Genomic DNA, 10,191 nt, shown 5'->3' with positions numbered 1-10,191 from the left:
AGGTCCTCTCCAGCATTTCTAGGTGGGATAATCAGAATATTTTAGATACTTTTGACAGATACTTGAATCCGCATGAATTTGCATCTTAGTACTTAACATCTGATATGCAAACCCATATAATTTCCCTTCTATAATAGTTTATCCCCCTCCTCTTCTGCCCCTTTCTCATACACTTTCGCTTTTTCCCAGACTGCATCAGGAATATCATGGTTCTCAAAAAGCAGGTATTGTCTGCAAACTCCTCTTGCAGTTTACATCCATTTCTGCAAGTGTAAACTGAAGCAAGTCAGAGAGAGGACTTTGCACAGAAAAATTCCACTGAGTCAAATGTACCCTCTTCATTTAGTAAGGGCATTTTATGAGATATTTCACAAATCTGTTAACTAAATTGTTACCAAAAAATTTCTTCACCAATATGTTTGTAAAGGTGTGTAATAACATGTGTTAAAATGTTGAAGTTCAACTCCCGTGGGAAACCCAGAAAAAAAGCTGTTGAATTCGGGTACCGAAAAATTATTTTCGAGAATTTTTATTTTTTAAATCGGCCCTTAAGTAACTTATGAGGGGTCAAATAAGGGTTTTTCATGATTCTGAGTTGATTGTTAACATTTATATTTTCACTTTTACATTTACACACAAAGTAGCTTTTATTTCACATACATATATAATACTCAAGAGTTATTTCTCATTCACAATGTCAGAAGTTTCAACAGTCATTGTCTATGTCTTCTTCAGACTCAACAACATCATGACTGCAGTTTCTGCATGTAATGCCATTACAGACTCCACAGGCCGAGATGCACGTGACCCCATTCTTCTTGCAGCTGCATCGCCGGTTGCTGCAATCTCCATGACAATTACAGCTCGTGAACTGCAATAGCTCCTCAGGAGCCGTGGGGTCCAGTGTTGGAACTGGCTCATACCCATGCACACCTATTGTCCATCCATAGTCACTGGGGTTCAGAGACATGCTCTGTAGAAGGATCCAGTCCCGGGTCTGCAGGTAGGCACGGAGTGAATGTTGTGCAGCTGCACCCTCTGTTGGAGGTAGAGTCTCTGGTTTGATCACTCCTGCCGCTGCCTTCCTTGAGAACATGTTGTACCGAATTTCACCCAATGTAGTATCTCGTCCATGGTAAATGTACTTGAAAATCGCAGTACCAGCCTGAATCACTGTTTCCTTGGTGGCTTCTGTGTCAAGGAAGATGTCGATGTACTCAGCCGCGTCCCCTTCGCAAAACCTAAAAAAAAGCACCAGGTCTATGTCAAGTAAAGTATAATGTAAAACAGAAATAAAATTATTATTATTTTTAACATTTATACTATGATGACAATGATTATAATTATTATTATTATTATTAGTATTAGTATTATTTGCCGACGTAATAGTAGTATTATCATTATTACCTGGCAAATAGAGTTGTTTTCCCATGACCAGCGATTGCAGAAACCGTATCACACCCCGTGAAGGTGTGACAGAAGAGCAGGTAGCTCTTCTGTGTTTCGGAGAGAGATTCTTTGATCTTTCGGATGTCATAAGAGCCGTTTGATGTGGTTAAGAAGAGTGGATGGTGGCTGTCTGAGCTATGGTGCACCAGCATTACCAGCACGTCTGCTCTCTCAGCATTGACTGCGTCATCTCCAGTGCTTGTGAATCCTGTTGAGAAAGACACGAGCAACTCCTTGTCTCTATCGTTGTGGAATGGCTTGATCTCCTCAAACCATTTTAGGACAAGTTCAACTGCCTCTGCATCTCGCTTCATCTGTGTCTTGGCAAGGTCTCTGTGGACTGGAACATGTTTACTGACGTCCTCCTCCATCCGCCGGTTGACATCAGACAGGTGACTGAGGGTGAGCACCCAGCATTTGTGGCCAGAAAAACTGTTTCTCATTCTTCCTCTGCTCAGTCCACCTTGTGACTTGGCTGCCTTCATTAATGTCTGCTCAATGCAAATGTCACACCATGTGCCGGACCACTCATGACTTGAGTAACGGACAACGTGGTTCCCGTGGGCAGTGAGACGTTCTAAGGTGTCTTTGTAAGCAGGCAAAGTTTCTAGTTCCTTCATGAGTTGACAGTACAGCCGTGCGCCCTTGGCATACTGATGATGGCCTGCAGCGGCAAAGATGTGAAGCATCTTGGTAACAATGCAGGACAGATGCCCATTGTGGTCTGCAAGTCGCTCGGTTCTGATAAAGACCTTGATCACATCTACCATGTGGTGGTACTCCACCCAGAGTGCAGGTGTTCTTCCTCCTTTTGGGAGTCGTTTGAAGGTTTCTTCAAACCTTTGCTCAAACACTGGCACTACTGGGTCTGAGTGTCTGGCTCCCATCTTCCCATCAGCCACCTTCTCCATGAAGGTCTTCATGTCACCACGCTCCTCCTCAGTGAAGGCAAGTTTCATGATGTGTTGATAGATGGCTGCATCGATGAGGAGGTGAACACGGATTGCCTTGTCAAAACATCCTCCATCCATGATGTGGTTGGCTGTCGTACTTCCAGGATAGATCAACTGGATCACATCTAGTAGTCCAGAATCTTCCATGATGTTACCCATTGATCCAAGATAAGACTTCAGCAGGTGAAAACCACCCAACCTTGGAATGACGGGTAGATTTGCCTGCTTTATTATATTCACAGCCTTCAGCCAAATCGGAAGATCAACGGTCACTATAGCGACCCCAGTGCGCCGTATGCACTCTTTCAGAGTGGTGAAGATGGTGTTGAGGTCATTAGGGTCTCCTTCAATAACTGGGAGGAACTCGATCTGTGTGCTCTGCTTTGCATCATTAGCATGGATTCTCTTCATCCAGCCATTCCAGTTGGAGTGTGGGAACTCAGGATCGTTGGCTTTGATCACCCACCCCGCTGCCCAGAGTGTGTCACCTGGAGTGAGGAGTGGCTGATCATGAGCCAGGGAGGAGGAAAGCTCAGCGAGGGGGAGAAACATGATCGCGTTCGTTCCTATCTGTTTCCTGTTCGTAAATGGAATAATCTTTACTTCAGTTCCTCTCAGGATCTTAGCTTTGTCGAGTGCCTTAAACTTCACCCGGGGGAAAGCTGCTGTTGTCTGTGGATCTGGCAACGGTGGTGCCGGAGAGGTGACTTCGATCCAACCCATTGAGTGAAAGGGAGTGTTTCCGTGAATAGAGACAATGTTTAAATCTATATTGTCTCCAACAAACTGAGTGACTGCATTGTTTGTTTCCCCAACCTCCATAAAGACCACCTGATCATTACTTGACAATTCACTTTCACTGGCTGGCACTTTGGCTGTCATCACTGATTGATCCTCAAGCGCAGCATCAACCGCAACCTCATCATTGATCTGTTCATCGGTTTCCTCCACAATGGTGTCAAGAGTGCCAGAAGTATCTGGAACATCATCTCCACTCCTACTATTAAGGAAGCAGTATTTGTAGTTTTGTGTCTCCGTGTAAGACTCAGTGTATCCCAGCCGGTGGAACTTGTTGAGCATCCATTTTGACCCAAATCTATGATCAAGTTGTATGGCAAGCCCCATTTGTTGTGGCAATACTCCAGACCGAGGTCAACAGGCCTTAATAAAATTCTGCCCCCATACGGCAACTCTTTCGTCTGTCTTGACAATCGGTCTCAAGAACATCTGAAGGCTTGCAGGAACAAGTGTCAGCTGACTATCGATGTCAGTCATACTGTGTGTGGTGGGGTATGACTTTGGACCTAAATCAATCAAGGCAATATCATTGGATATGAACTTGAGTGCCGTCTTTATGATCTGAGTCTTCTCATCTCCATGGTCAAGATTAGCATGATGCTCTCGCAGAATATTGTCGGTGCCATCTTTGAGACAGAGTACATCTGCCCTTCTTTCCTGTGTTGTGAAATACAAGGTGTCTTCGTATTTCTCTAGAAGTTTTATCTTTAGCCAATGCTTTGAATAAGAAAGGCTCTTCTCTGGTGACTGATCAAACTCCTGCAGCTTTTCATGGACTTGGTCCATGTTCATTACCCCATGCTCTAATTCTGAGTCTAACCATTCGCAGAATTCAATAAAAACTGCCTCTCGCTCCTCATCAATACTCCTCTGTCCTCTCTTCCTTTTTCCTTCCTCAGCAGTCTTGGACAAACTGTCACCTCTCGCAAACATAAGTTTGCATCGCAAATGGTACAGTGTTTCTTCTGCTACCAAGTCGTTGATCCCTTCCAGGCGTCCAGTGACTTCAGTGCCCCAGTCATCCCCGCGACTCCGTGCTGTCTTCAGCAAGCTTGCCTTCAGTGTATCTGCAGTCAAATTATCTGGCACTCTGTATTTCTTTCTAGCTTGTGCTGGATTATTTTTGTAGAGCTGGGCTGGTTGGTTGCAAAGAATGCATACATCCTTATACAGGAGGTCAACTGACTGTGATCTTCTAGAACTGCAGCCAGTTGATGAACTGAACTCACAAGTAGTGCGTCTGCTCTTCAACTTTGATGACTCTTTCTCTGCCTTTGATGCTTGAGCTGACTTCTTGGTGGTTGCAACAAAGTTGTTGTACAGATCATTTTTACACTTCTGGTGGTACCTCAGTTTTCCTTCCTTTTGAGCCTCCTTCATACGTTCCACAATATGTAACATTTTCGACAGTTTCTGCTTGTTTCAATAAAGTTGAGTATCCCTTTGGAGTTGCCTGTATGAGCCTTTCAGCTGGTGTATCCGAGCGTGCACAGATGAAGCAATTGAGCACAGGTGGAGTAACGTCTTCATCCATATTGCTAGACTCCATGTCCTGCAAAGTAGAAAATGAGATATATTTAGAAATTATTTTTCCACAAAGGAGTGTCTGTGGTGAAATATAAATGTTAACAATCAACTCAGAATCATGAAAAACCCTTATTTGACCCCTCATAAGTTACTTAAGGGCCGATTTAAAAAAATAAAAATTCTCGAAAATAATTTTTCGGTACCCGAATTCAACAGCTTTTTTTCTGGGTTTCCCACGGGAGTTGACCTTCAACATTTTAACACATGTTATTACACACCTTTACAAACATATTGGTGAAGAAATTTTTTGGTAACAATTTAGTTAACAGATTTTCATATGTTTCCCTTACTAATTCCTTTCAAAGTTCTTGCATCGTTGAGGACACTATCATGAAAGGGCAATTGTTGTTCGGGGTTTGGAGTCCTCTAAGTGGTTTGTATTATTCCCAAAGTCCTTCCTTTGTGACATCCTCTACCTGTTTGATGGCATCCAAAGTAACGAACTTACGAAGCAGCTTTTTATTCCTCCGCCGACAAAGTCGCAGGAGGCATTATGTTTTCATGTTGTCCATCCTGCTGTCCGTCGTGACGTCGTGACGTCGATGAGTGTTGTTCTCTAACCATATACGGCATGTCCGTCCGTCCGTCCATGATGTGTTTTCGTTACTGCAATAACTTGAGAACGGCTGAAGGGATCTTAGTCAAACATGGTGCAGGTATGTATAATGAGGTAAAGATTAACTGATTAGATTTTGGGGTCACAAGGTCAAAGGTCAGAGGTCATGTTAGGTAAAAATCCCGTCACCGAGATAACTCTTGTAAACCAGTGATTGGATTCTGACAAAGTTTGGTACAATTATGTAGAATGATGTAAAGATTAACTGATTAGATTTTGGGATCCTGAGGTCAAAGGTAAAAGTCTGTAATAGGTCTATAACTTGAGAACGGCTGAAGTTATCTAATTCAAACTTGGTACAGATATGTATAATGATGTAAACATGAACTGATTAAATTTTGGGGTGAAGGGGTCAAAGTTGTTATATTTGGGGTGAAGAGGTCACAGCTAAACGGATTTAAATCAAACTTGGTACAAGCATTATAATTTTTTTTATTTTTTTTATTTTTTTGTATACTGAATCGAGGCTCGTGAAAGAGCTAACATTTATTTCACAAACAAATCAACCAGACAAACAAAATATACAAAAAGAGGGAGCGGAAGACAAGATGGGGAGAGAAGGGGAAGCACACAAACATAACATTTGAGGGCAGGGAGATGTGTGGGAGGGAGAGGGCTTGGGGGCAGGAGGCGTGGGAAGGGGAGGGGGGGGGGGGAGAGGTATAAAACACAAGGGGACCGAAATTAGCGGGGGTAGAAAAGATCAAGGTTTTGGATGGGGGAGGATAAGAGATGGTGGTGAACAGCTGTTTTAAAGACCTGGAGGGTGGAGTGGGATTGAAGAGAGTGAGGGAGTTTGTTCCAGAGGCGGGAGAAAAGAGGAATGAAGGAGTGAAGGTGAGCAGAAAGTCTTGATTTTGGCAGTTTAACCATAAGAGGGTTGCAGGCAGATCTTGTGCGACCTGTAGGAATATTTGGGGGACAGAGCCCAGAGAGGGCTGGGGGGGCAAGGCCAGAGAGGAGTCGGTAGAAGACGGAAAGACCACCAACCTGCCTGCGGTGAGTGAGTGAAAGGCCCTTGGAGTTAGCTTCATCGCGGGAGATTCCAATGATTCTGAACGCTTTGGTTTCAACAGCGTGAAGACGGGCTAGGTGTGAGGCAGGAGCACCAGACCAGAGGGGAGAGCAGTATTCCATAGAGCTGCGGATGAAAGCCTTGTATGTGGTGAGGAGCTCAGGTGTGCCAAGGAAGGACTTCGCACGACGGAGGATGCCCATTCGGCGACTGGCTTTGGAGGCCAGATTTGAAATGTGGATTTCCCAGGAAAGATCATGGCAAATAGTGAGACCCAAAAGCTTGAGTGGCAGAACTTCTTGGAGAGGATTATTCAGAAAGTGGATGGGAGGGTTTTCCAGTCGGTCTTTTTGGAGAGACATCGTAAGAGTGTGAGATTTATCATGATTGAAAGACATGTTCCATTTGTTTGCCCAGTCTGTGATTTTGTCCAGATCTGCAGAGAGTGAGGAGGCTGCAGACTGCCGATCTGAGGGATGAGGAATGGAGCGACAGAGAGTAGAGTCGTCAGCAAAGAGATAGAGAGGATTTTCAAGAGAGTCAGAGAGATCATTGAAGAAGACCAGAAAAAGCACAGGGCCCAGAACACTACCTTGGAGAACTCCAGCCTGAACAGGAAGAGGAGATGAGAGAAACCCATTCAGGGCCACAGGTTGACTACGACCAGAGAGGAAGTCCGCCAGCCATGCATGGAGATTTCCATGGATACCAAAGGAGGAGAGTTTGGTGAGCAGAGCAGGGTGCCAGACCGTATCGAAGGCACGTGAAATGTCAAGGGAGACGGTTCTAATTTCCTGTTTGGCGTTGAGGACCTCCATCCATTGTTGAGAAAGCAGAAGCAGCATGTCCAGAGTAGAGTGACCAGGTCTGAAACCAAATTGATGATCAGAGATCAAGCCATTGGAGAAGAGGAAATATTTCATATCTGAAGCAATGATGGATTCCATGACTTTGCTGATAATTGGGAGAAGGTTGATTGGTCTGTAGTTGCTGGGATCTGTTTTTACACCTTTTTTGTGCAAAGCGGTGATGTTGGCTGATTTCCAAGCAGATGGCAGATGACCTTGAGCAAAAGAGAGGGTGAAGAGAACAGAAAGAGGGAGTGAAAGAGCAGAAGCACATGATTTTAGGACCCGTGGGCTGATGCCGTCAGGACCAGTTGCAGAATCAGAGTCGAGGGTTGACAGAAACTTTTCCACCTTGTCAGGAGGAAAGGACACAGAGTCCAGGAGCAGCTGGGTACGACTGGGTACGGTGGGTACAGAGAGGGATGGGTTTGGGACACAAGATTTAGAGGCAAACACAGAGTTGAGGCATTCAGCTTTTTCACGTGCGGAGTCAGCCGTTAAGCCATTTGAGGTGAGGGAGGGGATGGAGGGGGAACAAACACCAGAAACAGATTTGACCAGACGCCACCAGGATTTGGAAGAGGGAGACAGATAAGAGAGTTCGGTCTTGAGAATGGTGAGATATTGTTTCCTGGCTCTCCTGAGGGTGGACACACACTTGTTTCGGGCTTTGTGAAAGGAAATGAGATTTCCTTCCGTTGGATTTGCTTTCCAGGAGACGAAAGCAAGTTGTTTCAGGGCAACAGCCTCACCACAAGATTCCGTGTACCATGGACGGGAGGAAGGGTATGACAACTGAAGACGAGATGGGATAAATCTGTGCATGAGAGAGAGCAATTTACTTTGAAAGAATTCCCAGGATGAGTTGATGTCAGAGGCGGTAGGGATGGGAGCCCAGTCCAGATGATTGATGGCTGCTTGAAGACCGTGCCAGTTGGCCTGAGTGAAATGCCAGACTCGCCGACGCTGAGGAGGCTCTCTGAGAATGGTCAGAGAGATGTCCACTTTGACAAGAACATGATCAGATGAGCCGATTGGAGCAGAAGAAGAGCAGCAGACATTTTCAGGGAAGTTTGTCATAACCAAATCCAGAAGAGAAAGATGCTCCGTTGACTGAGATCCGGGTCAGGAAATTGACAGATTGTGTCAGTCCCAGTGAGTCGCAGAAGTCCTCTGCTGAAGAGCCATGGCTGGTGAAGAGTCATGGCCAGCCAACTGGCATGGTGACAATTGAAATCACCACATATGAGGAAGAGAGAGTTGGGATGGGTAGATAGAAGTTGGTCAATATTATCAGACAGCGAGATGTAGATGGAGTCATCGCTGTTTGGTGGACGGTACAACACACATATGAACAAAAGGTGGGAGCGAAGGGGAAGCCATAGCCAAAGGTATTCCTGTGGGTGAGGTGGAGAGAGGGCAGTGGAGGGCGAGTGAGGAAGAGAGTTTTTTATAAAGATAGCAACCCCACCTCCAGGATGAGGCTCAGGTCTATCATACCGGAGGAGGGAGTAACCTGGGAGAGATACCAAGGCATCAGAGACATCATGAAGGAGGAAAGTTTCTGTTAAGCAGATCACATCTGGTTTGTCAGAAGCAACCTGTATGGAGAGTTCAGTCAAGTTTGAGCGAAGGCCCCGGATGTTTGAGGTCCATACCGTTAATGAAGAGGAAGGGTTAGAACAGAACCAGAACAGGGGGGGGAGGGGTAGGGTAAGATGTGGAAGAGGAGGAAGAGGTAGGGAGAGCTGTTGAAGGTGTGTCAGAGATTTCAGAGATTTCAGAATAGCTTGGAGAAAGGGAAGAATGGGGCGGACAAAAGGTTTGATGGAGATTGGGTGAGGCACAGTGAGGTGTTATTTGAGGAGGGGGAAGAGCGAGGCAGAAGGTTGGGGGAGATGAAGGTGAAAGTTGGAAGGGGGAAAAAGCAGGGAGGATGCTTTGAGGAGGATGGGTGAGAGGGGAGTCTAGGAGGGGAGGAGCGAGGGAGAGTCTCGGAGGGGAGGGGTGTGGGGGGAGTTTAGGAGGGCGCGGAGGGAAGGGGCAAGGGGGGAGATTTGAAAGGGATGGGTGATGGGGAGGATTTGGAGGGGAGGGGTGAGATTGGATTTTGAAAAGTGTACGATTCATGGGAAACGAACATTTTTTGCAAAATGAGTTTGAGACCTTCGAGTCAAAAATACGTTTGAGGACACTGAAGGAGGGGTGGAGTTCTGGATAGTTTAGGGAATGTAGAAAGGAGGAACTGTAAGAGATGGTATTATATATTTTTTTTGGAATGAATAGATTTGGTGAGCAAGACGAAAGCATCCTTTTGTAGGAAAAGAAGAAAAGGGTGTTATAATATATGAGAGAAAATAGTTGTTCAGGGGAGAGATTATACATTTCTAACCACATGATCACGTGATCGCAAACGAAGAACGAACGAACAAGTAAGAACAACAAATAAACGAATAAGACCTGGGAAGGAAATATTTTTTTGGGGGTTTTTTTTTTTTTTTAGTAGAGATATTAAACAAGTAGGAATGGGGTGAACGACTGGGACGAAACAGAGAACGAAAATAATTGCAGCGCATTCGACGAATCGCTGAGAGAAAAACAAAACCGGTACGGTAGCCAGCAGAAAAAAAAACAAAACAAAAACAAAACCACAAGGTCGGAGACGGTACGGTAGCCAAGCCTACGAGTACTAGGCCTCAGAATACTCGATACGCATTAACCGACGATTGTGTATACATGTACGAAAAATTAGCACCGAAAATTTTCCAAAAGATACGCTATAGGTACATACACCGAAAGATAGATACAGTCTCGACAAAAACACAATTGAGAAAGATCACTTAGCTTCGAAAGCGTGAGCGCATGGAACAGCTTCGAAAAGACGTGACCTCACCGTGATCTCGCGAGATCCAATGTAATGGGTGG

General features: G+C 45.1%; 1 protein-coding gene across 1 annotated transcript; it reads right to left on the bottom strand.

Moving 5' to 3' along the window:
* Window positions 1–518: 518 nt before the first annotated feature.
* Window positions 519–1,601, bottom strand: LOC144890633 (uncharacterized). The gene is made up of 2 exons (XM_078771423.1): window positions 1,408–1,601; window positions 519–1,241 (listed from the first exon to the last, which is right to left on the bottom strand). Exons 1-2 carry the CDS (start codon window positions 1,599–1,601, stop codon window positions 707–709), a joined length of 729 nt encoding a protein of 242 aa, XP_078627549.1. The 3' UTR covers window positions 519–706.
* Window positions 1,602–10,191: the final 8,590 nt, after the last annotated feature.

This window comes from Myxine glutinosa, chromosome 1 (genome assembly GCF_964187855.1).
Source record: "Myxine glutinosa chromosome 1, kmMyxGlut1.1, whole genome shotgun sequence".
In the NCBI taxonomy this organism is placed as follows: Eukaryota; Metazoa; Chordata; class Myxini; order Myxiniformes; family Myxinidae; genus Myxine; species Myxine glutinosa.
The sequence above is the reverse complement of the archived record's forward strand: the minus strand, read 5'-3'. Positions and strand labels throughout refer to the sequence as shown.